This window comes from Papaver somniferum, chromosome 9 (assembly GCF_003573695.1).
Source record: "Papaver somniferum cultivar HN1 chromosome 9, ASM357369v1, whole genome shotgun sequence".
Classification (NCBI taxonomy): domain Eukaryota; kingdom Viridiplantae; phylum Streptophyta; class Magnoliopsida; order Ranunculales; family Papaveraceae; genus Papaver; species Papaver somniferum.
Window position 1 is genome coordinate 23,410,265 of NC_039366.1, and position 27,781 is coordinate 23,438,045.

The 27,781-nt window shown below is 40.7% G+C and overlaps 2 protein-coding genes and 1 pseudogene across 2 annotated transcripts; 2 read left to right on the forward strand and 1 right to left on the reverse strand.

Annotated features, from left to right (window-relative positions):
- Positions 1-1,060: 1,060 nt before the first annotated feature.
- LOC113311584 (S-locus-specific glycoprotein S6-like) lies at positions 1,061-1,495 on the forward strand. Its single transcript, XM_026560409.1, has one exon. It carries the CDS (start codon positions 1,061-1,063, stop codon positions 1,493-1,495), a length of 435 nt encoding a protein of 144 aa, XP_026416194.1.
- An 18,358-nt stretch (positions 1,496-19,853) lies between these two features.
- Positions 19,854-26,715, forward strand: LOC113311585 (annotated as a pseudogene).
- On the reverse strand, positions 26,712-27,455 carry LOC113311100 (tyrosine-protein phosphatase DSP3-like). Its single transcript, XM_026559951.1, has one exon. It carries the CDS (start codon positions 27,410-27,412, stop codon positions 26,768-26,770), a length of 645 nt encoding a protein of 214 aa, XP_026415736.1. The 5' UTR covers positions 27,413-27,455; the 3' UTR covers positions 26,712-26,767.
- Positions 27,456-27,781: the final 326 nt, after the last annotated feature.

Below are 27,781 nucleotides of genomic sequence, written 5' to 3' on the forward strand. Positions count from 1 at the left end.
GGGATTGTGAAGCCAGACCGATACTACTTTTATCGTAGTTTTGTGATCTGATCTTGCATCTTCTATCGTACGAGTACAATCGATTGATTGGCTTGAGATCATGAGAGTTCTCCGATAGGCAAGATAAAGAAGTCACAAACATCTTCGTCTCCTTGTTTGTGATTCCTCGACAAACCGCCTGTATAGTCAGGAAGGATTGTAGAGAGGTGATTGATTAATCTAGGTTGTTCTTCTGGAATATAAGGCCGGATTATCAATTGGTTCCTGTTCACCTTGATTTCATATCTTAAGACGGAACAAAACCTAGGGTTTATCTGTGGGAGACAGATTTATCCTTTGATAGACTTTTCTGTGTGAGACAGATTTGTTTATTATCAAGTCTGTGATTTTGGGTTGTACCAACTCTTGGTTGTGGGTGAGATCAGCTGAGGGAATCAAGTACGTAGTATCCTGCTGGGATCAGAGGCGTAGGAGTATAACTGTACCATGGATCTGTGGGAGACTGATTGGGGTTCAACTATAGTCCAGTCCGAAGTTAGCTTGGAGTAGGCTAGTGTCTGTAGTGGCTTAATACAGTGTGTATTCAATCTGGACTAGGTCCCGGGGTTTTCTGCATTTGTGGTTTCCTCGTTAACAAAATTTCTGGTGTCTGTGTTATTTCTTTTCCGCATTATATTTTATATAATTGAAATAATACAGGTTGTGCGTTCGTGATCGTCGATTGTAAATCCAACCTTTGGTTGGTGATTGATATTGATTGATCGTTGGACATTGGTTTTTGGTACCGTCCAAGTTATTCCGTGTATTTCATAAAGACTCGCTATTGTTTTTAACTTGAGTAAAAAACAAATCAAGAGAGAGATATTAACTCCTTGAGATACTTTTATCTAGATTGAGTCTGACCGTCTAGTTGATTCTCTAGCAAAGTATTTTGGAGTTAGTCCATACAGATTGCTAAGAGAAATATTGGGTGGTGTGTTAGACCCCTGCTTTTTCAAGATGTGGATGGGGTTTTTAAAATAGCAGATGATGGAATATTGTTGTTCTCGATGGTTCAAAAATGATTATCTGGTCATCTAATTCAACAAGGTCAGTAGTAAAGCCTGTTGTTCAACTCTTAGAGTCTGGAAACCTTGTTTTCAAAGACGGGCTTTTTCGCGATTCGACCAGTTACATATGGCAAAGTTTTGATTATCCTACAAATACTCGATTACCTGAAATGAAATTTGGATGGGACCTAAAGATTGGACTAAATCGTTATTTGACATCATGGAAGAACGTCAACGACCCTTCTATTGGGGATTATTCTTACGGTATTGAGCTCCCTGGATTACTGCAATTTGTTTTACACTATGGATCAGTGAAACAATTTCGTTCTGGGCTATGGAATGGAGTTCAATTTAGTGGTCTTCAAAATATTAAGTCTTGTGAACACAGAAGTAACGATGATATCATCATGTCCACAAACAATATTCGCATTATAACCAAAGCTTAGTAAATGACAACATATAAATGAAACTATGACAAGGGAGACTCAGAGTCTTTGGGCTCGTCCTCATATTTCATCACCGTAGAAACTATGATGAACATAAAGGATGCAAGATAGTTAAATACGAAGAGTAAAGTGCAGAAAGTAAATGAGACAATGATTTACGTGGTTCAGCACTAAGGCCTACGTCCACGGGGGTTAGTGTTTCACTATGTATTAAAGGTTACAAATATAGTCGAATGACTTTGAATGAGAAACGAAGCTATGAGGGAAACAATACTCATACTTACTCTTACAATTTCTCTCTCCTGCTCTCTCTTTCACTCTTACTCTCAAATGGCCGACCCCTTTTCTCTTAATGGAATGGGGTATTTATAGGTGTATCAAGTGGGACCCTCTTCTTAGATGCAGATGGCCTTATCAGCGCTTTGAACGATCCTATCCTTGAGTTGTTGGTTCTCTTGTGCTAGTAGGGCCACAACATCAACGTACACCTTCTGGGTTTTCTTCAACTCTTCGAGTTCTGCCATCATCTGGATTGAATAGTTCGATCCCTGGTTCGGGGTTCCCACTTGCATCTATCCAGCGACGGCTACAATGTAATCTTCATCAACAATGTGTATTAAGGGAACCGGTGGATCAGCAGGCGGAGCCGGGAGTTCTATCGGATGTTGTGCTGGCTGGCCTGCTATCAGAAGAGGTTGGTTGGCTAGCAACGGTTGATTCAGATCGTTGGAGAGTGGCATCCCGTAGAGGGGTTGTTGTATTACTGATTCTGCCATTCCTTCACGTTGTTCGTTTGCTCGGGTTGTCACTGCCACTTTGGAGGCACCTGCTTTGGTTGCTGATGCTTTCAACGCTGCTGCTGCTATTGCGCTGACGTCCATCGGCATCGTGCTTTCCGCTCCATCCTTTTTCTTGTTCGCTGCTTTAAGCTTTTCACCCTTCTGCTTACTACCTGTCATGACGGGAGTTGTCCTTGGCGTTTCTTTTGACGATGCCTTGGCTTTTCCCACATCCTTTGTTTTCTCCATCTTCGATTTTTTCTGTATAAACAAAACATTATCGAAGAAACAACATCCATGTGGGCTTGGTTAGTAAGGTTAATACGAAAGAAAAGCCAGAAAGCACAATACTCGTCTAAAAATTGTTGGGGAATCATTCTAAAGAAAGAAAAGCTTGAAGAGACAGATCCAATAATCATGAACATAGATCTGCTCATGGATCTAAAACAAAGATCTTCTCGGAAATGCACAGATCCGTGGGTTTGAAATACGAAACCTGAAAACGTAGATCTGGTGCTCGTTCGTCAGTAAGCACACGATGTAAATATTTAAAAATAGATTTCAAACATGTGTTATCCCAAATCCGCAATATAAGAGGGTTTTGGATCCCGAAAATGATTTCAAAAGCGCTCGTAGATCCAAAGAAAGTTTGGAATGGAATCCAAGGACATAAAGGTGTTTTCGAAAAGAATAAAAAGTGACAAGTTGCTCAGAACACTATTATTTAGGGAATAGCGATGAGAGCCAAAAAATGTGCAAAATCACAGGGTAAGATAAATATTTTACCGGGACAAGGTCCCTGTTTCTAGCGCTAGAATGTGAACATGGAAGTAACGACGATATCATCATGTCCACAAACAATGTTCGCATTATAACCAAATCTTAGTAAATGACAACATATAAATGAAACTATGACAAGGGAGACTCAGAGCCTTTGGGCTCGTCCTCGTCTTTCATCACCATAGAAACTATGATGAACATAAAGGATGCAAGATAGTTAAATATGAAGAGTAAAATGCAGAAAGTAAATGAGACAATGATTTACGTGGTTCAACACTAAGGCCTACGTCCACGGGGGTTGGTGTTTCACTATGTATTAAAGGTTACAAATATAGTGGATGATTTTGGGTGAGGAACGAAGCTAGGAGGGAAACAATACTCATACTTACTCTTACAATTTCTCTTTCCTCCTCTCTCTTTCGCTCTTACTCTCAAATGGCCGACCCCTTTTCTCTTAATGGAATGGGGTATTTATAGGCGTATCAAGTGGGACCCTCTTCTTAGATGCAGATGGCCTTATCGTCTTGGTAATCCCGCCAATCCCGATGACATCTTCGTTCTGCTACGAAGCCTCCCAATGGTCATCTGTCTCAACGATGATCCACCTCTCTTTGGTCCATAGAATTATAGACACGTGTCTTGTACGTGCTCTATTTAATGAAGGAGGTTGAGTCATCCGCCTGTGCCAGACAGTTGTATGATGTTCCTATCACATCCGTGTCAGGGGGATTCATCTATGCCCTTGATTTTGGTTCTTCCTTGGGACAAGGTAAAGCACGTTTTCAGGTCCTCTATGGTGCTTCGCAGTACTTCATCCCTCTGGTGCTCCTCGTTCTTCCGCCGTTGGATCAGTTTGATTATGATCACATGGTGACACCCCCTGCCCCTTGGGTGTTAGAATGTAACATCTTCTCTTGATGTCGAGTGCAAGGTGTCTTCCACGTGTAATCCTTTCGACATGTGGCATGTGATGGATTATGTGTATACAATTTTCCTCTTTTAATCTTATTTTGAAATTGGTCAAAGTTAGAAGAAAATTGTCTTCACAGTCTCTCCTTCTCTCCGGAATAACTTCCCTAGATTTTAGGGCACGTTCCCCACTCCTAGCATTTAATTCCTCTCGATTTTCGGAGCAGTTTTATTTTCATTAGTTGTGGTTATAAGTAGGTGAAGAGGTCAGGGCATAATAACTTTTATTCCTTTTTATTTTCTTCTTCATTCTATGTCTTCTTCATTCTTATTCTGGGAAGAATTACTCTTCCTTATTTTGTTTTTTTGTTCTTAACTGTTGTCGCTATTCGTCCTTTGTTACGGGTTCTAGTTAGGTCGGCTGCGGTATTTCTATTGCAACTAATTGTTGATCCTGCGACTTTCTGCTGCTCGAGGATTTCTTTTTCCGCCATTGATTATCAGTGAGTAGCTTTTTTACATCTGTTTCTGCTTCTTCTTGTTCAATGATTATAGAGTTTGTGATGAAGAACAATCCAAACGACAGTATATATACTTGCCCCTGTTCTTTATCGCGAAATATAGGGTTATTCGTTTTTTTGGCATGACAGTGTTCTTGTGATACTCTTACTCTGAAGACATTCTTGTTGTAATGGTTGGATTTTTGTTCGACCTCCATTAAACTTGTATTCTGACCTTCATTTTATCTTTATGCCCCTTGTAGGTATGGATGATCGTTCTCGTGTTCCTTATAATACTCCTCCATCGAGCCCTTACAGATCTCCTCCCTCTAGAAGTCCTGATATATCTCCACCGAATATTGTTTCATCTAGGTCTTCCCAACCTGATCATCGTACTCATAAGACTTCATCTTCATCGGTTCCTAGGGGTTCTTCTCAGAAGAAGGGAGATCCACCCAGAGGTTCTCGGTACGCAGTTAATCGTCCTTTTTCTAACCCTTCTCCTCAGTATTCAGAGCCAATAAATGTTCAACCTCTTCGTTCTATAGCTCCTTCCGTCACAACGTCATCTCAAAAACCCAAGGATTCGCAAACCACAGTCTTGGTGAAGGATCCTACTTCAAAGGGGGTTGTATCAAAAGCATATTTGTCAAGGAACGCTGCAACTAAGAGAAAAGCTTCAGAAATGAGTCCTCCAAAAAAGCCATCATCGGGAAAGCCCATATCTCCCGATGCTGCCCCAGTGATCTGAAGTGTCTTGGTTTGGAAGAAGAAGAAGAAGAAGAAGGTGACCTACAACCATATTGATCTTGAAGTTTTCCAGGCGAAGCATGGTCTAAAATATTTTGATGTCAAATTTTACGATCAAGGAGACGATCTGACTTATGACATAATCGTGAAATATAAGTACGACGCCTTCCACTTGCTGACGACCGTCGGGGATTTCGAAGCTGGCCTTATGTTTCCTTTGTATAAGTCTGGTGACTCCTTCTACTATGATGCTTTGGCGAACCGTGAGGGTTCTACTTCTCATACTCACCAGCGCTCCGTGGTTCAGCCTAGTGGGAACTATCTTCGGACGTTGAAGGAGTGCTATCTTGGGAGCAAGGGTGAGACGATGATGACCTACTATACTCTTGATCCTGCGGAGAAAGACTGGTACACCCCTGAGAATTTCAACGCTTCTTTTGGGTATTATGTCAACGATAGGAATCGAAAGCCATGGAGTGTTGGTCTTCGTATAATGGCGGCTTCCCAGGGTGAGGTTCGTCTTCTGAGTGAAGTCAGTGACTCGAAGCTTAGGTTCGTCCCTGGTACTGAAAAATGGAAATCCTCGTCTTTTTCCGAAGGATGAGCGTCTCAAACGTGACCATGATTATGAGTGTCATGCCACCCCCATCGAGGTCATAGGCCCCTGGGCTCATGGTTGGGTACCCGGTCCTCATGGATGGCGCCCTATTGCTGGTAGTCAGCCTCGTGATGGTGATCCATCCCGCTATGGTGACTTCTGCCCCTGGAAATTGAATTTATCTGCATGAATTTCGACTATACTGTCGATGTTGCTGATGTTAATGAGGATGAGATTTCTAATGTTATTATTCCTCCAAAGGATGCCACTGTTGTTAAGGTATAATTCCATATGATAGTGTGCAGTGTTCGTATGTTCTCCCCTAGAATTAGACATTAATTACGTGGTTGTTACAGGATAGGAAGAAAAAGTTGGGTCCTGTTCAGTCTTCTACTACTGTTGTAGAGGAAATGGAGATTCCTGAGGTAAAAAACCCAGTGAACGAAGATGGGAATTCTGAAGAGGAAGTTACCGATGATGAGTAGCGGACTGGTACTTCTCCACCTGGTCGTGAGGATGACGAAGATGGTGGTGATAAGAGCTGTGCGAGAACTTCATCTCTTAGGATAAAGTGAACGATCCTCCAATCGAGCCCACACATGTTCAAGGGAACGAGGATGCTGACCTTCAAGAGACGGTCCCCAACCAAGAGTTCTCCTTTGGTAAGATTTATTCCGCTGGGGGTCCGGTGGATATGAACTCTGCCATGGGGATAGCGTCGGATTTTTCTCTGGTTTCACCGAACGATGACTGGAACGTTCTTGCAGAGGGTGAGTGTGAGAAGGTAGATGAGGAAAAATATAGCTCCAAAGGTGGGGATACCGAAGCTCTTGCTTCTAAGGAGGCTGAAACCAGGAAAAATCTCGTTGGCCAAGGGTCTGCTGCTGGTGATGGAGCTCCTGCTGGTGTATCTCCTGGTAGGTTTGAAAAGAGCGTGATGTACGATGGAGATGATGCCACCTTCGAATGGTTGATGAAGAATGTCCTGATGTGCGTGCCCAATCATGCCCCCATAGTGCCTGGTGAGAAAGATTCCAATTCCTTCACTCGTCAGAGAATGCAGCTGGCATCTCATGATGACGTTGCTGAAGCCTGGGAAAAATATTTGGGAGCTACTTCTTCTAGTCTCCTGGTCGATCCACCTTCTTATATTGCTCATATGATGGCCATAGCTGATGGGTATCAGTATTGTTATCCTCAACAGCGTGTTCTCGAGGTAAGCGATTATAGATACTACGTTGGGGGGGTCCAATGTCCTTTCGTTACTGATCTTCATGTGGTCATTCCTTATGCAGCTGGTGAGGAGCAAGCACTGCAACCATACGTTGTACCAGTTCTTCAAAGCGAAGGCTCTTAAGCTGGAGGCAAAGTTACGTCATAGGGAAGAAAAATTGAATTCCGCCGAAGAACTTCTTACTGCTAAGGACAAGGAGATACTGGAGCTGAAAGAGAAGCTGAAGGGGAAGCAGCAACTTGGGGCTACTGAAGCGGAGCTTCGTCAAGAAGTTGCTTCTCTTAAGGATGAGTTGGAGAAAGCTCGGACAGAAGCGTCGTCCGCTGGTGCTTCGTCAAAATGTTTGTCTCTTCGCTTTTTCCCTATCTTCGTTTTCTTCTTGTTGTTCTTCTGAGATGGACGACCCTGTCTTCAGACCGCGATGCCAGAGAATTGACGTGGCTTCGTGGTGAAAGAACTCGCCAGGCTTCCGGATTAAAGAGTTAGTTGCGAAGATCATAAAAGAAGCTGATAAGTGGAATGGTCGTGCCGATCAGCATAATAAGTTGTTAGGGGAACACAAAATGCAAGAGGATCTTTTATTTGAAATGCGAAATATTCTATCAGCCGCCTGTTCCCAATTTAAAGGTACCTTGGAATAGACCCGTGAATCTCTCCATGATGCTCGGTATAAGGATTCTCGGTTGGCAGCTAGAGTGGCAGATCTTGAATTAGGGATTTGCCAAGCGCACTCGTCTCATGACCCCGACGTTCGGGGATCATATGCAGCAACTCATTCGGGAGAGAGATGACGCAAGAGCAAAGGCACATGCTCTTATTAAAGCCTTGACTGCTTCTCGAGCTGATGTTGCTCATTTGGTGGAGTCAGAGAAAGATCTAGAAGTTAACATGTATAGATTAACTAAAGGGATTGAGGAGATGACTACTGAAGTTAACCGCCTTCGTCACTCTATGAAGCAGGTAGAGTTGGATGAGTGTCAGTTTACCCTCAAAAATCTTCAAATGGATTATAAAATTTTTTCCGACGAGTATGATTTCCTTGACGAAGCCCGGGACGCTGTAGTTAATGAGTTTGAGATAGCTTCGACTAATGTCAAAGGTATATGTTTTTTTGGCCGTGGATGGCTTCATAATTCTTTTCTTTTAACCATTTTGTTTCTTTTTTTTCGGAGCTCGAGGGACAACTTAGCCTTGCAAATGAAAAGCTTAAAGAGACTCAATCTTCCTTAGTGCATCAGTAGGGTCAAGCCAAGTATTATGAAGGGCTTGCGGGATCTCGGGATGAAGCAGCGAAGGAGGCAGGCAAGGAAGTAGCCCGATTGAAATCTTCGTTGTCGCGGTCTGAATTCAAAGCCACTGTTATTGCACACAAGGCTCGTTTCCATCTTGCCGAGGAGGTCAACAAGACCTTAACCAAGATCGAGCAGAGCCTCATAAAAGATCATGGCATTGTTAAGAAGTATCTCCGTTGTCCTATGGCCGACCATTTGACCTACACTTCCGATCCTTCTTCGGGAGGAAGTGTCCCTTCGTCTCAGAAGAAGAACCCAGCTGGTCATACCGAGTCTTCCCAGGGGAAGTAGGTCTCTGTGTTCGTCTTAGAAAGTTGATCTTTGTTGATTACTTGGCTTCGGGCCATTTTTTGTGTATCTTCTGTATTTTTTGTTTAACTCCCCAATCTTTTAAACAACATTCGTGGAATGAATCATCGTTTGTTTTTGGTATGTACAATTCTTATTTTTCTGCATTGTTAGTTCATATAACTTTTTGGATAATGAGAAAGACATTGAGAAATGAGTAAGTAAGTAATGAAAAGTGTTTGATAGCAATAACGAAGGGAGGTACCTTCGTTACTGACTTTGGACCTGTCACCCCGTCGTCTAACCTTGGGCCAGAGGATTACCAAATGGTGGGGGTTGGTGCAGAGTTCCCGGATATGTGATGCGTTATTGAAATATTTACATGCATCCATTCCGCTGAACCGCTGCTTTATTAATTGGTTGGGTATCTATTTCTACTGGAATCCTTCCCCATGGTCCCACACTTATAGACGCTGATAAGGGAGTCCTGAGAGATTGTATGTAATTACTTTCCCCAATAGAGTTCTTGTCAAAGATTTATTTGATTGATACGACGAGGTCTGCTACTCCTCGACCAGAGATAGAAACATGTCAAGCGGTTGTGCCATCTTCTTCTTCTTATGGTACTCTTCATGCAGGTGCAGGACTGCATTGCTTCAAGGACAGTATGGTTTGAGGTATTTCGCATTCCAGGGGTGCCTGGGGACTTCTCCTTTGAGGTTACGCAGATAGTATGATCTGTTCCCCGCAATGTCATGTATTACAAATGGTCCTCCCTATGTTGGTGCTAATTTGCCCCATTTTTTCTCTCGTTGGTATTGGGGTATTGTTCTCAGCACATAATGTCCTTCTACAAAATTTCTAAGCTTAAATTTTTTATTTTACTCTCTTGCTAATCTTCGTTGATAGTTTTCCATCCTTCGTAGCGCGTCTCCCTCCTTTCTTCTAGATCATCGAGACTTTCCAGCATCATATCCGACGTGAGGTTCTTATCCCATGCTTCGGTCTTTGTGGTTGGCATGATGATCTCTGTCGGAATAACTGCTTCGACTCCATAAGTGAGGAGTAACGGTGATTCACCAGTAGCGGGCCTTCGTGTTGTTTGATATGCCCATAGCATGTTGTGTAACTGTTCGCACCATCGTCCCTTGTGTTCATCCAATGATTTATTGAGAAGATGGGCAAGAGTCTTATTTGTAGCTTCGTCTTGGCCGTTACTTTGGGGGTAGATCGGAGTCGATTTGTTCTTCCTGATCTTGAAGGTATCGAAGAGCATGTCTATGTTCTTTCCTTGCAGCTGCTTACCATTATCGGAGACAATTTCTGCGGGAATGCCGAACCTGCAAATGATGTTCTGAAAAATATATGTGAATACGTCCACGTCTCTGATCCTGGCTAGAGCTTTGGCTTCCACCCACTTGCTAAAGTAATCCGTGGCTACGATCAAGAATCGTTTTTTCTCTGACCCTTCGATCAGGGGTCCGGCGATATCTACTCCCCACTTTGCAAATGTCCAAGGGATGTCTACTGAATTTAGCTTCGTTGTCGGGGTGTGGATTCTCTTAGAAAAACGCTGTCATTCTTCGCATCTTCTAGATATCCTGGATGCGTCTTGTATCATTTGTGTCTAGTAATACACTTGCATCTTAGCTTTGTCATCTAGTGATCTCATACCGCTGTGGTTGCCTGCATTCTCGTAGTGGATGTATTTCAGGATACGATGACCCACCTCTCTGGATAAACAACGCAATAGAGGGACGAGGAAAGATTTCTTGTAGAGAACTCCGTCTCAAAGGTCGTATCTTCCTGCATTTGATTGTATCTTTCTAGCTTGATTCAGGTCTGTAGGCAGCGTTCCTTCTTCAAGGAATAGGTGAACCTCGGTTCTACAATCTTCTTCGTTTTTGAAGGTTTCGTCCTTGTTTCCTCTTGATAAGATATCATCTTCGACAAAGTCATCGGCGATGTCTTCCCCCACATCATCGTCAGCAATGTCTTCCCCTACATCGTCTTCACGACTTGTAGCGAAGGATTGTTGTGGAATGACCGATGGCTCATACACTCTTGTTATCTTGATCGCCTTGACGCTTTCATCCTTTAACATGGACGATATGTATGCTAAGGCATCAGCATGCCTGAGATTTTTTTTGCATAGATGTCGGAACTTGATGTTGGGTACTTGGGATGCTAAGGCTTGGACCAGCGCCATATATGCTGAGAGGGTCTCGTCATAAACATTATATTCCAATTCGATTTTCCGAATGACGAGTTGTGAATCACTTGTTAGGCGTACATCAGTTATTCCCATTTCTATTACAAACGAAGGGCATGTACTACGGCTTCGTACTCCACAATGTTGTTTGTATGCCCCTTTAATTCTAATCTTAACGCGTGTGCGATCCTATTTCTGGTTGGGGTAGTCACGCATTCAACTCACAGAAACCATCATGAACTTCGAAGTATGCTAAAAGAGTAACCAATATTTTTCGAACGACTTTCGTACTAAGCTCGTTTCCCTATAAGTCTCGTTCTAGTCAAAATTTTAAGCTTAGGTTCGCGTTTGGTTTCGTTTTCCTAAAGCGGGAAAGAAGGAAACGGTGATGAAATCCGAGTCCTTATCTTAATTTGGCCAGGCCTTGCCCTTTACTAAGAAATTAAAACAACCGTATTCAAATCCTCAGCATATATTCACCTTAAGGCATACAATAAACCCGCTGACAGGGAATTCTCGGGTGTTTCGAAAGCTTACCTCCCGTACCAGACGGGCGCAGAACCGCTGAAGTCGACTCGGGCCACGACTCATATGTCATGTGCGAACCCAAGGGGCCGAGACGATATTGTAATCGTCGTCCTTCCCTGCAAACAGTTTTATATTTAATGTACTCTTCCTTAGGGTTTAAAAAAAATAAAATAATTGTCCAAGTCCAAATAAAGTGCAAAAGAAAAGAAATAAAATAATAATAACTACAAAAAATGGAAGGTCTCTAAAAAAAATTTCTCTCTCTCTCTTTTTTTTTTAATTTTTTCTTTCGCTCTTTTTTTTTTTTTGCTTTGTCTTTTCCCTTCTCTTTTAGCTTTAAGCTTTGATTCCAAGTCTTTAGTATCCAACTTCAAACCTGTAATACAAAGATACACCCAAAGAAACGTAAAAAGAACAAATGAAGTAAAAAAAAACCTAAAAATTCTACCTAAGCACAAATCAGCGTCGGTGGCGCCAAAATGATTTTAGATTTTTGATGGGGTTGTAGTAAATAGGATTTGTTTCAGACTTGTGAAGGAATGAATTTTAGATTTAATAAAATTATATACACAAAAATATTAACAATGGGTGAGAGGTACTGGGACTAAGGATTTGGATGAATTCACTACACAAGGTTCATTCATATATTCTTTGACAAATAAAACTCAATAAAATTAACATTGACTCTGATTTTGCCAAGATAGATTCTTAAAACATTGATTGTAAGTCCTAAGCATGATGTATCAAAACAACTAAGCTAAGCATACATCATCAAATTAAATAACAACCAATTAATTCAAATCATATTTCAATTTTAAATTAATGCAAAAGTCATAAAAGGAATAAAATAAATTTACCCATGTATGAAATTCAACCTCCTCCGTCATCCCAGTGTTGGGTTTAGATCATCATGATGAAAACACGCTCAAAATAATTTATTATAGCTCAAATGGTGTTTACAATGGAGAGAAAATGAAGAAAATAGTGAAAATCGGGAAACTGCAACGTTTATAGGCGTTACAGAATACACTGTTACAGAACGATAAAAGGAAAGCGTCGCAAACACTGTTCCGAAGTCGTTGGAAAGGTATTGCAAACTGTCGAGAAACTACGACAGTTTTCAACGACTTTCCTTGACGAGTCTTATGTTCTTTATGTTGTTGAGTTGCAGTAGCAGAAAACTTTTCCTCCAACTCATGATTTCTTCGTTCTCTTGTCTCTGCTAACTCCCCAAACTCTCGACACCCTTCTAGGACACCCAGGGAACCTATTTATACCCAACAACGACAAAAAATCACGCTCATTAACTCTGCATGATCCTCCATTACTCGGTGTTAAAAGAAAATATTTTCTGAATATTTTCTTCCCTGAAATGATTCTCAACGCGTAAACAACTTCTGATACTCCCTTATTTAGCTTCTACACGCATCTTCAATGACTAAGTGTCATCCAAACACGAGCATCACACATCAAACTTGCTGAAAATCCGTGAATATCATTTTCAAACCCGTGTTGCCCTGATTTCTTCCACGTGATTATCCAGCCAAATTCAATCGAGACAATCACCCATACCAGCTCTGTTATGATATATTACATGTTTCCACAAAGTTTCAGCGATTGAATCGCACAAAATCACGTCCAAATGCAATCGAGAAAATCTGCCAGTGAAGAGCAAATATTTTCCCGCCAAAATATTTTTTTGAATTTGTGAAGAAGGTCACCCCTTATCCAGTGGTCGCCCCCTTATCCTTTGCTGGAGTCCGAATAACACATGTCCCTTGGGGTGCCTTTAGTAATTTTTATGGGTTCCTCCGGTGCATTTCGGGGGTGTCTTTAGTACTCTATCCTAGGGTGTAAAACACCACTTTTCGAGCCAATTTCGCCGCAAGAGGTTTTTTTTCCAAAAACATCTACAAAAACATAAAATAACACAATAAGTATTTAATCGAGTCTAACAATACAGAACAGTGAGAAAAAAATAGACACATAAATGCATCTACCAAATACCCCCAAACTTATTATTTGCTAGTCCTCGAGCAAAACTAATAAAAAATAAATAAAACCGAGTTAATCTCGTGAGGATTTACCAGAGGTGTGCCCACAAAACCATTACTCCAGACCCTAGATATCTATGCAGAACCTTGGAAGGCACTAAAGAATCTTCTTGGTTGGCATACTTATTGACTACAGGAGGAAGTACCCTGATGCGAAATTCCAATTGATGTACACGAGTTTGCATTCAGGCATACTAAAATTCATATAAAGTGACAGAGCTCTACTCAGATATTTTCTGGACATCATAAACCGGAGTCAACCAATCACATGGATAGATTAAGAAGATGGATGTAGAGAAATTGACTCACAAAGTTGACCATAATAATGGTCATCCTTAAGAAAATGTGTCGATCCTAATATCCTAAAGTAATTAGGTTTAGTCTCAAAACTTAATATCCGACACATATGAAAATCATATGTTCCCACAATTGGAAGAAAATTTTTTGGTGGGAAAACAAAGTCAATCTTGGTATCATAGCCTGGGTTAACCACATCAACCAGAGCATGGGTTTTTAACAACTGAGCTTCTCAATGGACATCATTAGGTTCGGGAAAACATGTATGAAGATAATCTTGTAATATGGTTGAGGCATAAATGTCAAGTCCTACACGAGGTAACTTTCTAAGAGTTAAAGCACATGGAGAATGATAATCACCCCCAAACTTAGAGTTTTCTGTGTCTCTAGAAAGACTAGTCAAAACTTCCCTAATTTCTAGGTCATCAGATTCCTGGAAATGGTCAATTGATTCTTCTAAGTCAGGTTCATCCTCACTCATCTCTACGAGTTCATCTTCTTCGTCTAAGACTATTGTTTCTAAATCGCTAGACTTTAAAACATTATTCTCAGAATAAACTCGTTCCTCTAAATCATTATTGGCTTTGTAAACAGGAAATACTACATCGTCTAAAACAAGGGTATCTCTAGTCAAATCCTCGTCCTTTTGAATAGGTGAATAATTATTAAAATTATCTGGATTTGAACTAGAAATAATATTATCATTGTAAAGCTCAATTGGAGTAACCATTTCCTGATCACTATTCCTACATAAGTATGATTCTTCATCAACACTATCCTTATCATAATAACATGAAAAAGATCGAACCTCATCAAAACAAGTAGTGTTACCAATTCTAACCTCGTCATCTTGATTATGCAAATAACTATCCTCATTTTTAAGGGTATTATTGGAAACACTATATTGGAAAGTAAGATTATTTCGAGCAAGTCTTTCGTTCGTCTCATCCATCATCTTGAGGGATTCCTCTATAGAAAGTTCACTCATTATTGTAGTTCTTTCGTCTATAATTACACTATTCATCTCAGCTAACTTACGCATCGACTCAGCTAACTCCCTGAGGGACTCTTCTAAAGGAGGAATAGGAACAGAGGGATCATAAAAAGGACTACTTTTCAATAGGTTGATTGTATCCTCTAGAGACGAAGAAATAGTACTAGAATCTTCTTCCTCGTAAGACTGATGCATGTGTGGATAGTAATTGGGCTCACCAGGGTATGACCCATATCCTTCCAAAGGATGGTGTTCCCGACCACTATTCCCAACATGGTCATAGAAAGGATGATGTCCATATTCAAATTCAGGTCGATAATCATTGTATTGGCTTCTATCATACCAGTTCGACATTCTTAATTGCAAGGGAATTCTACACAATCACAAACAAGGCTGACTCGACCAAATCAAACCTATAAAATCTATCAAACAACAAGCATGATGGCTCCACTTAGATTGTTTCTAGATCAGATTCTAATCCTTCGAAAGGGAATTCGTTACAATTTAAGCAAACCCATATGGAATCAATCCGATTTAAAGTAAGTTGAATTGAGGCGAGGGAAGCTCAGTGGAGCTTTGATACCCAAGGCCTCACCGCTATCACAAGGAGGCGCAGTCACGCATTCAACTCACAGAAACCATCATGAACTTCGAACTATGCTAAAAGAGTAACCAATATTTTTCGAACGACTTTCCTACTAAGCTCTTTACCCTATAAGTCTCATTCTAGTCAAAATTTTAAGCTTAGGTTCGCGTTTGGTTTCGTTTTCCTAAAGCGGGCAAGAAGGAAACAGTGATGAAATCCGAGTCCTTATCTTAATTTGGCCAGGCCTTGCCCTTTACTAGGAAATTAAAACAACCGTATTCAAATCCTCAGCATATATTCACCTTAGGGCATACAATAAACCCGCTGACAGGGGATTCACGGGTGTTTCGAAAGCTTACCTCCCGTACCAGACGGGCGCAGAACCGCTGAAATCGACTCGGGCCACGACTCCTATGTCATGTGCGAACCCGAGGGGCCGAGACGATATTGTAATCGTCGTCCCTCCCTGCAAACAATTTTATATTTAATGTACCCTTCCTTAGGGTTTAAAAAAAATTAAATAATTGTCCAAGTCCAAAGTCCAAATAGAGTGCAAAAGAAAAGAAATAAAATAATAATAATAATTACAAAAAATGGAAGGTCTCTAAAAAAAAAATTCTCTCTCTTTTTTTTTTTTTAATTTTTTCTTTCGTTTTTTTTTTTGCTTTGTCTTTTTCCTTCTCTTTTAGCTTTAATCTTTGGTTCCAAGTCTTTAGTATCCAACTTCAAACCTGTAATACAAAGACACACCCAAAGAAACGTAAAAATAACAAATGAAATAAAAAAAAAACTAAAAATTCTACCTAAGCACAAATCCGCGTCGGCGGCGCGAAAATGATTTTAGATTTTTGATGGGGTTGTAGTAAATAGGATTCGTTTCAGACTTGTGAAGGAAATGGAATTTTAGATTTAATAAAATTATATACACAAAAATATTAACAATGGGTGAGAGGTACTGGGACTAAGGATTTGGCTGAATTCACTACACAAGATTCATTCATTTATTCTTTGACAAATAAAACTCAATAAAATTAACATTGAGTCTGATTTTGCCAAGATAGATTCTTAAAATATTGATTGTAAGTCCTAAGCATGATGTATCAAAACAACTAAGCTAAGCATACAGCATCAAATTAAATAACAACCAATTAATTCAAATCATATTTCAATTTTAAATTAATGCAAAAGTCATAAAAAGAATAAAATAAATTTACCCATGTATGAAATTCAACCTCCTCCGTCATCCCAGTGTTGGGTTTAGATCATCATGATGAAAACACGCTCAAAATAATTTATTATAGCTCAAATGGTGTTTACAATGGAGAGAAAATGAAGAAAATAGTGAAAATCGGGAAACTGCAACGTTTATAGGTGTTATAGAATACATTGTTACAGAATGATAAAAGGAAAGCGTCACAAACACTGTTCCAAAGTCGTTGGAAAGGTATTGCAAGCTGTCGAGAAACTACGACAGTTTTCAACGACTTTCCTTGACGGGTCTTATGTTCTTCATGTTCTTGAGTTGCAGCAGCAGAAAACTTTTCCTGCAACTCGTGATTTCTTCGTTGTCTCTGCTAACTCCCCAAACTCTCGACACCCTTCTAGAACACCCAGGGAACCTATTTATACCCAACATCGACAAGAAATCACGCTCATTAACTCTCCATGATCCTCCATTACTCGGTGTTAAAAGAAAATATTTTCCGAATATTTTCTTCCCTGAAATGATTCTCAACGCGTAAACAGCTTCTGATACTCCCTTATTTAGATTCTACACGCATCTTCAATGACTAAGTGTCATCCAAACACGAGCAGCACACATCAAACTTGCTAAAAATCCGTGAATATCATTTTCAAACCCGTGTTGCTCTGATTTCTTCCACGTGATTATCCAGCCAAATTCAGTCGAGACAATCACCCATACCAGCTCTGTTATGATATATTACATGTTTCCACAAAGTTTCAGCGATTGAATCACACAAAATCACGTCCAAATGCAATCGAGAAAATCTGCCAGTGAAGAGCAAATATTTTCCCGCCAAAATATTTTTTTGAATTTATGAAGAAGGTCACCCCTTATCCAGTGGTCGCCCCTTATCCGTTACTGGAGTCCGAATAACACATGTCCCTTGGGGTGCCTTTAGTAATTTTTCTGGGTTCCCCCGGTGCATTTCTGGGGTTCTTTAGTACTCTATCCTAGGGTGTAAAACACCACTTTTCGAGCCAATTTCGCTGCAAGAGGTTTTTTTCCAAAAACATCTACAAAAACATAAAATAACACAATAAGTATTTAATCGAGTCTAACAATACAGAACATTGAGAACAAAATAGACACATAAATGCGTCTATCACATGTCACTCAGTTTCCATGCAAAGATGTCCGCATAATTCTTAAGCAGCTTGATTAGGGCCTCTTCTCGGTCCTTATCCATCAGGGTTCCTATCTTGATCATCTTAGGGTTCTCTTCAGTTCCTATGTTTATCTCTTTGGAAGGTTCGACCGACGTGAATGTGGGTTTCTGTTCTCCTAAGAGAGGAACGTTCTTTAATTGCTATTTGGTAGGCTCTTCAGCCCCCTTAGCCATTGAGGTGCATGCTTCGTTAGTTAGGACGTTGCTACCCTTTGTTAGAATTTTGCCTGAGGTTTCCTCAAGGTACTGGTCGATCGCCTTGTCCTTAGCGACTGCTTTGTTTCTGCTTCTCAGAGACTTCCGTATTTAACTACCGTTGTTCATCTTGCTAATTGTTGAGTTGGGTCTGTATGGCCTGGAACTCGCGGGCGGTGACCTGATCTCCCTTAATTTCTATTACCCCTTCGGGTGTTGGGAATCTAAGGTACTGGTGATATGTCGCTGCCACCCCTTTGAGCTTGTGCACCCATCGTCGTCCAATGATGGCGTTGTAAGGAGAAGGAGAATCTACCACGCTGAACGGGGTATCGACTTTCATTGGGCCTGCCATAACTTCCAACACGATGTCTCCTATGGGCTTTGTTGGTGCGCCGTTGAATCCGTAGATGGTATAGTAGGAAGACATCAGTGCTCAAGGTTCAGTTCCATTCATTTGAACGTATCATAAAATAAGACGTTAACTGAGCTTCCTCCGTCAATTAGAACCTTCTTGATGTTGCATCCTGCAACTGGGAATGTAAGAATTAAAGGATCGTTGTGGTCCTCCATATCTTCCTCAATATCATCAGCTTCGAAAGTTATTAGTGTGTTCATCCATTTTTCGTGCTCATCAACTTCAACTCCATCAATTTTGTACATCTCGCAATAATCCTCGATCTGGTTTCTCAATCTCTTCCCTATCTGGGCTGTCAACGAATGGCCATTAGATTCGGAACATGAGATAGCATTGAGTGTTCGATTGCCTTCAGGTAGTTGGAATTTCTTTCTTCGTTTAGTCCTGTCATCGGTTTCTGCCTTCTGTATGTACTGTTTGAGGTCGCCGGCGTCGATCAGCTTCTGGATCATTATCTTTAGGTTCTTGCATTTTTCGGTCCGATGGCCGTTGAAGCAGTGGTATTCACAGTAATATCTTGACTTCTCGGACCTTGGGGGTTGCTTTCCTTTGGACCAAGGCCATTCTAGGTTTTCACGACCCTTAATCTCTCTTAGGATGCGAGTGTAGTTGGTGTTCAGCTTCGTATATACCTGATCTTCGAATTTACGATCAATTCGTCGTCTATCATCTCTTTGTCCCCTCCTATCTTCGTCGGGACGTTCAGTTGAGTTGCCTCTCTTGGATCCTCTAGTTTGATCCACTGAGTTGGTCCTATGAGATCTTTGCGTTTGGGCCCTGGGATTTTCCCGCTGGATCTCCTCCAATCTGGCGTGCTTTTCGATGATTACTCGAAGGTCTCATTAGGTGGTGGGTACACTTCCATGAATCTCAACAAACAGCAGGCTCATCCTATCCAGCCCCCACTTGCAGCAATTGATACTGACTACTGGATCCACATTTCCTATTGCTTGACAAATCTTGTGCCACCTATCGATATATTCCCTGATAGTTTCCTTGTATGCGACCGCTAATGAGAAGAGGTTGTCCATTCCTGCATTGAAAACCTTGTTGTACATGTAGGTTCTCAAGAACTTCTCGGTGAGCTGGCTGTAGGAGTCGACAGAATTTGGAGGTAGGTTATCGAACCAAGATAGGGCTGATCCTTTCAAACTCGAAGGGAAGTACCTGCAGAGGACGGCGTCATCTTGATACCATCTGGCTAAAATACGATTTTAATACCGAAGATGGGCCGCGGGGTCGCTGGATCCATCGTAACACTCGAACGCTGGGATGGGGCACTTCTGGGGAATGAGTGCTCTGGCTAAGTGCGGAGTCAAAGGTGTGGTATTAGCTTCTCTCATCACTTCCTCTAGTCTTCCTCCTCCTTGTCGGGCTTTCAGTTCCTTGATCTCAACCATCATTTCAGCACTAAGATTCTCCGTTGCCAGCTGGTGGTCTTCTCTAACTGTGGATCGTCCTGATCTTCGGTACTCACTATCGAAATAATCTGAGTCTTTGGTGATGTAGTCTGGTTCGGGTAATCGGTTTCCTATGGAATCCCTTCGATTTAATGGATCAGGATTATTGACATTGCCACTACCATCCTTCGGTCCTGGTTAGGTGGCGGTGCTTTGGAATTAGCTTCGTCGTGCAAATCCCTTAGTTCAGCGCTTTGAAAGATCTTATCCTTGAGTTGTTGGTTCTCTTGTGCTAGTAGGGACACAACATCAGCGTACACCTTCTGGGTTTTCTTCAACTCTTCGAGTTCTGCCATCATCTGGATTGAATGGTTCGATCCCTGGTTCGGGGTTCCCACTTGCATCTATCCAGCGACGGCTACAATGTAATCTTCATCAACAGTCTGTATTAAGGGAACCGGTGGATCAGCAGGCGGAGCCGGGAGTTCTATCGGATGTTGTGCTGGCTGGCCTGCTATCAGAAGAGGTTGGTTGGCTAGCAACGGTTGATTCAGCTCGTTGGCGAGTGGAATCTCGTAGAGGGGTTATTGTATTACTGACATTCCTTCACGTTGTTTGTTTGCTCAGGTTGTCACTGCCACTTTGGAGGCACCTGCTTTGGTTGCTGATGCTTTCAACGCTGTTGCTGCTATTGCGCTGGCGTCCATCGACATCGTGCTTTCCGCTCCATCCTGTTTCTTGTTCGCTGCTTTAAGATTTTCACCCTTCTGCTTACTACGTGTCATGACGGGAGTTGTCCTTGGCGTTTCTTTTGACGATGCCTTCGCTTTTCCCACATCCTTTGTTTTCTCCATCTTCGATTTTTTCTGTATAAACAAAACATTATCGAAGAAACAACATCCGCGTGGGCTTGGTTAGTAAGGTTAATCTGAAAGAACAGCCAGAAAGCACAATACTCGTCTAAAAATTGTTGAGGAATCATTCGAAAGAAAGAAAATCATTAAGAGACAGATCCAATAATCATGAACATAGACCTGCTCATGGATCTAAAACAAAGATCTTCTCGGAAATGCACAGATCTGTGGGTTTGAAATACGAAAACCTGAAAACGTAGATCTGGTGCTCGTTCGTCAGTAAGCACACGATGTAAATATTTAAAAATTGATTTCAAACATGTGTTATCCCAAATCCACAATATAAGAAGGTTTTGGATCCCGAAAATGATTTCAAAAGCGCTCGTAGATCCAAAGAAAGTTTGGAATGGAAGCCAAGGACATAAAGGTGTGTTCGAAAAGAAGAAAAAGTGACAAGTCGCTCAGAACACTATTATTTAGGGAATAGCGCTGGGAGCCAAAAAAATGTGCAAAATCACAGGGTAAGATAAATCTTTTACCGGGATAAGGTCCCTGTTTCTAGAGCCAGATTGTGAACATGGAAGTCACAATGATATCATCGTGTCCACAAACAATGTTCGCATTATAACCAAAGCTTAGTAAATGACAGCATATAAATGAAACTATGACAAGGGAGACTAGGAGCCTTTGGGCTCGTCCTCGTCTTTCATCACCATAAAAACTATGATTAACATAAAGGATGCAAGATAGTTAAATACGAAGAGTAAAGTGCAGATAGTAAATGAGACAATGATTTACGTGGTTCAACACTAAGGCCTACGTCCACGGAGGTTGGTGTTTCACTATGTATTGAAGGTTATAATGATAGTCGAATGACTTTGAATAAGGAACAAATCTAGGAGGGAAACAATACTCATACTTACTCTTACAATTTCTCTCTCCTGCTCTATCTTTCACTCTTACTCTCAAATGGCCGACCTTTTTCTCTTAATGGAATGGGGTATTTATAGGCGTATCAAGTGGGACCCTCTTCTTAGATGCAGATGGCCTTATCGTCTTGGTAATCCCGCCGATCCCGATGACATTTTCGTTCTGCTACGAAGCTGTGACGCCCCAAATGCTAAATCTGCTTCGCTGATTGAATTACAACCTAATTGAAGCATCAAACATAGTTTACTGATTCCATGAATCACAGTTACATAAACTGGATTCCCAAAACCATTCCATATACTCTGATATTATAAAGTTAAAATCTCTCGAATGATATGAATACAATAATGTGTTGTTTTACAGATTAACAAAACAATACATACATAAAAGATAAACAAACATCTTCCGTTCGCTAGAAACCTTAAGCTACGAAAATGAATATCGTCACTTGCACCATTTCTTCTGACCATTGAAACTGAAGTGGGAACGCATGAGCACATCATCCCATAAGGGTGCTCAATAAAAACATATAACTCTCAAGTAATCACTAACATGCTACACAATTCTAAAAGAATATAAATTAAAAGAATCAAGAAGATCCTAATCATTCAACTATTTATGCATGATAAAGCAGGTGTCACTCTAACCTCGCCAAACTCATTGCAGAAGACGGCACAAGATCAACTCTAATCAATAATAATAACAATCGTCCACACAGAGTGCCCAAACAAACCATGATTCAGAATATTACCATCAAGATCAGAAAGTTAGTCAAACAAGTATAATATGCACACGAGTGATTTCCCCAAAATAAACTAGTATATATAATAACGAAACGGGGAAGAAGCCGCCCTACTAGGTAATATTATAAGGGGGAAGAAACCGCCCTACTATATATTATTTATATACTAATCGAAACGGGAAAGAAGCCGCCCTACTAATATATTGAAACGGGGAAGAAGCCGCTCTACTAAGTAATATTAAAACAGGGAAGAAGCCGCCATACTTAACTTAGAAAAGAGCCGTGGGGAATCACAGACACTCCTTGCGGGGAAATCATACAACGCATATTACACGCACATCAAGACACATACAAGCATTTACATAGATAGTGAAACACACAAACATGCCAAAAGTAATAAAGACTCATCATACTAGCTTAGAAAGAATGCTCAATGATTACAAGAAGGTTACAGAGTTCCCACCTGAGTTGATGACAAGCCTCGCCTACCTCAAGATCCTCAATCCACTGGTTCATCCTTTGAATCGATCGTTGTTAATAAAGACTGACCGTTAATCATACAAGAACTCCAAGAAATTATCCAAAAGGCTCATACAAGGTTCATAACGTAATTTCATACAAGTATCCAGTTATAGGTTAAGTGAATTATCTAATGGTTCTAGTTTTATTAATGGTTCCATAACCTAATGTTAAATGTTCTTGGCATAAAACAATATCTACATATCCTAATGGGGTCAAATTAGGTGTCCTCGGAAATCCCTCGAAAAACCCTACAACTTTGCAGAAGGAACCGAAAGCTAATTCGGGCCATAAGAGATCCAAAAACTCAGAATAAGGTTTCTGGCCCTAAGCCCAAGCACATGGGTCTGATCCGGCACGGCCCACTAGTCCGGTTGTTACCCATCTGATGATCCATCAGGTCAACCCATGACCCGATCCACTTACCTCGGTCCATGACCCGAATGGTCTGACTGGCTAACTAGGCCTGATTCAGAGTGAATCAGAAGCTGACTCGGTCATCTTCCTCGCCAACAGCTGAAAATATTCCTAGTGTTGATCACCAAAACAGTTCGTGTAGTGTACTTTGAAGGTCTCTACTTTATTCAATATAAGTCCAAAAGGATGAATTATTGGTTCTGTAGAATTACCAGATAATTCTCTAAAACATTTTCCTACTGACTATTTTCCATATCTCACTCTAAGATATTTAATAATACCCAAACTTATTCACACTCGCGACTGATTACACATGGGTTTTGCCGCGTCGACTACTTTTCCGGAATCTATATCTCACTCTTACTCATCCAAACGGAACAACCTTTATATTTTCGGAATCCTTATCCGGTGTACAACAACTTCAAATTATAGAGCTAAGTCCAATTATGTCTCTAAGGTACATAATTAAGTCCATACATCTAGGCCAGTAAACATAAACCCATACATAAAATCATGATTCATGCGTAAAGAACTTAGATTGTTTTCAAACTATATTCTATATTTAACGAGTACCCAAACATTATAAACATACTAGGATCAGTCTAATGGGTTTACCTTGATTATATTGCAAGCTTTCACTCATTAACCACCATCATCAATTTATGATTATCAAGATCACCATTATTACTCCCTCTTTCCAGTTCTTATTTTCTGCCTCTCTTTCTCTAATAATTATCCATACAATCATTCAAGCTCTGTCACTCACTAGCTCTCTGTCCATCTATCCTTTTCTTCTTTTATCAAACACCCAGCTCCTTCTTAAGATTAATAGAAGATAACTTCAAGCTAAAAATATCGGCTTTAATTAATATAACCTAATTAGCTATTAATTAATCTAATATAAACCAAATCATCATTAATTAAGGTTAGATCCAACTTTACTATTACCATCCCACTAAAGTTACTAAGGGGTGTCCTTTTACTAACCAAAAGTCCCGCCCGGCCATTGCAACGGTCAACGACGATGTCAATGCCGGTTGACTTTGTCAAACTTTGGCATCCAAGCTTCCGAGTGCAATATCTTCTTCTTCCGGTATCCGAGTTGCACGTTCTTGTAGTCCATTTCACATAACCATTTGAGATCTATCTAATGGTGTTTATTTCATTCTCAAATTATTAATTGAATAATTTTAATTAAATTTATCGTTCATATTTAATTAATCGATTAACGGCTAAATCGTCTCTTGACTAGTCTAATAGTGTTGACGTACTTGCGGGTCTCTACAGAAGCCTCCCAACGGTCATCTGTCTCAACGATGATCCACCTCTCTTTGGTCCATAGAATGATAGACATGTGTCCTGTACATGCTCTATTTAATGAGGGTGGTTGAGTCGTCCGCCTGCGCCACACAGTTGTATCATGTCCCAACACATCCGTGTCAGGGTGATTCATCTATGCCCTTGATTTTGGATCTTTCTTGGGATAAGGTAACGCAGGTTTTCGGGTCCTATATGGTGCTTCGCAGTACTTCATCCCTCTGGTGCTCCTCGTTCTTCCGTCGTTGGATCAGTCCGATGATGATCACATGGTGACAGCCCCCGCCCTTTGGGCAGCGACGGAAGCAGGATTCTAAGCCTGGGTGGGCTAAAATAACACTATGGGAGAAACATTAAATTCCTAGGGGGCTAAATTTTTTTCCCAAAAATTACACATGAAAAAATGGTTTTTGGGTGAGTGTTTGAGATTTGGGGTGGCTGGAGCACCCCTAAGCCACCCCAGTACCGTCCCTTCCCTCGGGTGTTAGAACGTGGCATCTTTTCTCGATGTCGAGTGCCAGGTGTCTTTCACATGTAATCCTTTCGACATCTGGCATGTGATGGATTATGTGTATACAAGCCTAATGAAATTTTCAGTAGCAATGTCGTCATAAAAACCGACGAAGTATACGCTACCTATGTGACCAAAGGCAACGACCCCACAATTATTACGAGAATGTCACTGGAATGAATGGGGAGATATTCAAAGATATAGATGGGATAGGCAGACTATGAAGTGGAGTGAAATGTCGGTGCTCCCGAGAGACCAATGTGACAAATACAATTATTGCAGTGCTAATGGTGTTTGCAACATTGCTAATACTCCACCTTGTTAGTGTTTGCAGGGTTTCACACCCGTATCACAACAGCAATGGAAATTGTATAACTGGATAGATGGTTGTGTTCGAAATGTAAGTCTAAATTGTGTGAGCGATAAATTTGTACCAATTAAAGGGCTGAAATTGCCTGATATGACAAACTTTTTGGTGAACAACGGTATAAGCCTTATGGAATGTGATTTGCAGTGTAGGAGAAACTGTTCTTGTACAGCTTATGCTAATTCAGACTTTCGTGAAGGTGGAAGTGGTTGTATACTCCGGTTTGATGATCTTTTCGATTTTAGACATCTCAGTGATGCTGGTGATCAACATCTATGTTTATGCTTAGCGTCATCCGAAGGAGAACTAATGAATAAAGGCATGAAGAATAAAAGCCCAATGCTGATGAAAATCCTTCTCTCAGTTGGTTCAGTTGTGCTGTTTTTTTGTCTGGTCATCTCCATGAGCATTTGGAAAATTAGTAGAACCGGCAGACTACTCAAAGCTGATGAGAGACGGAATGAAGATTTGGAATTACCTTTGTTGGATTTGATTACTTTAGAAACCGCCACCAACAACTTCTCTCACACAAACAAGATTGGAGAAGGTGGTTTTGGTCCTGTATATAAAGGTAAAACATCACAAGGACAAAAAATAGTTGTGAAAAGGTAACATTGAATCTTGTAAAGCTTTTAGGTTGCTGCATTCAAAGAGAAGAAAAAAATACTCATCTATGAGTATATGCCGAATGCAAGCTTGGACTATTTCATTTTTGATCAGAAAAGAAGCAAACTGCTAGATTGTGATACTCGTCTGAGCATTGTGATGGGTATTGCAAAAGGACTTCTTTATCTGCATCAAGATTCTAGTTTGAGACTCGTACACCGGGATCTCAAAACCAGTAATATTCTTTTAGATTGGAATATGAACCCGAAAATCTCAGATTTTGGAATGGCAGGACTTTTAAGAGGCGAACCAACTGAAGCACAAACAGAGAGACTAGCTGGAACATATGGGTATATGTCTCCAGAGTATGCAGTAGATGGCCATTTCTCGGTGAAATCTGATGTTTTCAGCTTCGGCGTACTAGTACTAGAGATAATGAGTGGAAAGAAGAACATAGTGTTTTATGATGACAATCACCATCATAACCTACTAGGACATGCGTGGATATTATGGAATGAAGGCACGCCTTGCGAACTGATGGAACCAGGTTTGGGGGACTCAAACTCTGCACCTTGTCAGGAATTATTGGGATGTATTCAAGTAGGTTTATTATGTGTTCAGAAATTTCCTGAAGACAGATCAAGCATGTCAGATGTGTTCAGAAAGTCCGCTGTTACTCGAACCCAAACAACCCGGATTGTGAAGGCCAAAGAAAATAAGATGTGCAGTTAAACAAAAACAAAACAAGCCTCTTAAAATTCAAGTTACATATGTATATTTTCACTCATCGACTCAAATTTTTGCAATTCATGGTTAAAGTAAGCGAAAGTGCGATGCAAATGGCACCACCAGCGGTCGCGGCTGCCAGTGCACTGTTGTTCTCCATCTCTTCTTGGTAAACCAAGCACTGCTGCCCGTAGCTGATTGCACTGTAAAACCTCTGACCAAGGCATGAACTAGCATTGTAATTCTCAATAAACGTCATATCACTTGGCCTAGCTTTCTCACCAGCAAATCGCTGGTATTCTTTTAGCACACAAGACAAACACCAGTTCTTCACTTTCCTGTAACAACCAACAACACAACCTGTCCTGTGTTTTCCATGTTTGCAGTGAATCAAAATTGGATGATTTCTAACATCAAGCAACACGTTTACAGCTTCCGTGACCGTGTCTTCAGAAACCGACTCTTTTTTAGTTCCCTGAAGGCCGAACTGAAAAAGCTTAATGTTCTTAGACTGTAAAAACTTTATATTCTCTTCGGGATATGGTTCGGGACACAGACATAGAATCGATTTCAGGTTTAGGGTCTCGATGAATGAGAAATTAGAAGAATTTGGAAAGCTGCACCTGTAAATTCCTGTTTCAACAATCGCGAAGTTCTCTGGAGTATTTTGGTGATGATCGTCCCTTTCTCTAACTATTCCCATAATCTGTATTCTCCAAAACTAGCGAATGCCGAAGTACTAAACAGCAGCTAGATCGTTTATATTGAAAGCTCGTGCTGCGGTTTGGCTCTATATATATTGAGTCAGAATCTGCGTTTGGCCGTGGCTTTTCCCTTTTTTTGGTTTGAATCAGAAGCCCAAGGGAATCCGGAATCATAAAACAAAACAATATGACACAAAAACTTTAATTTTTGAGTGGAAGAAACTTTTACAAAGCATCCATGCGGCTGAACTTTTGATACTATCTTACAAAAAGCTTTTAACATCGTCAAATTTGGGAGCTGATGATATATTAGCCATGTGACCGTTCCAACATATTTAAGTGGGGGGTGTTTGACTCCAAGTCAATTT

Excerpts from the sequence above, each read along its gene's own strand:
- LOC113311584 (XM_026560409.1), top strand. The coding sequence starts at position 1,061 with ATGATTATCTGGTCATCTAATTCAACAAGGTCAGTAGTAAAGCCTGTT.
- LOC113311100 (XM_026559951.1), bottom strand. The coding sequence starts at position 27,412 with ATGGGAATAGTTAGAGAAAGGGACGATCATCACCAAAATACTCCAGAG.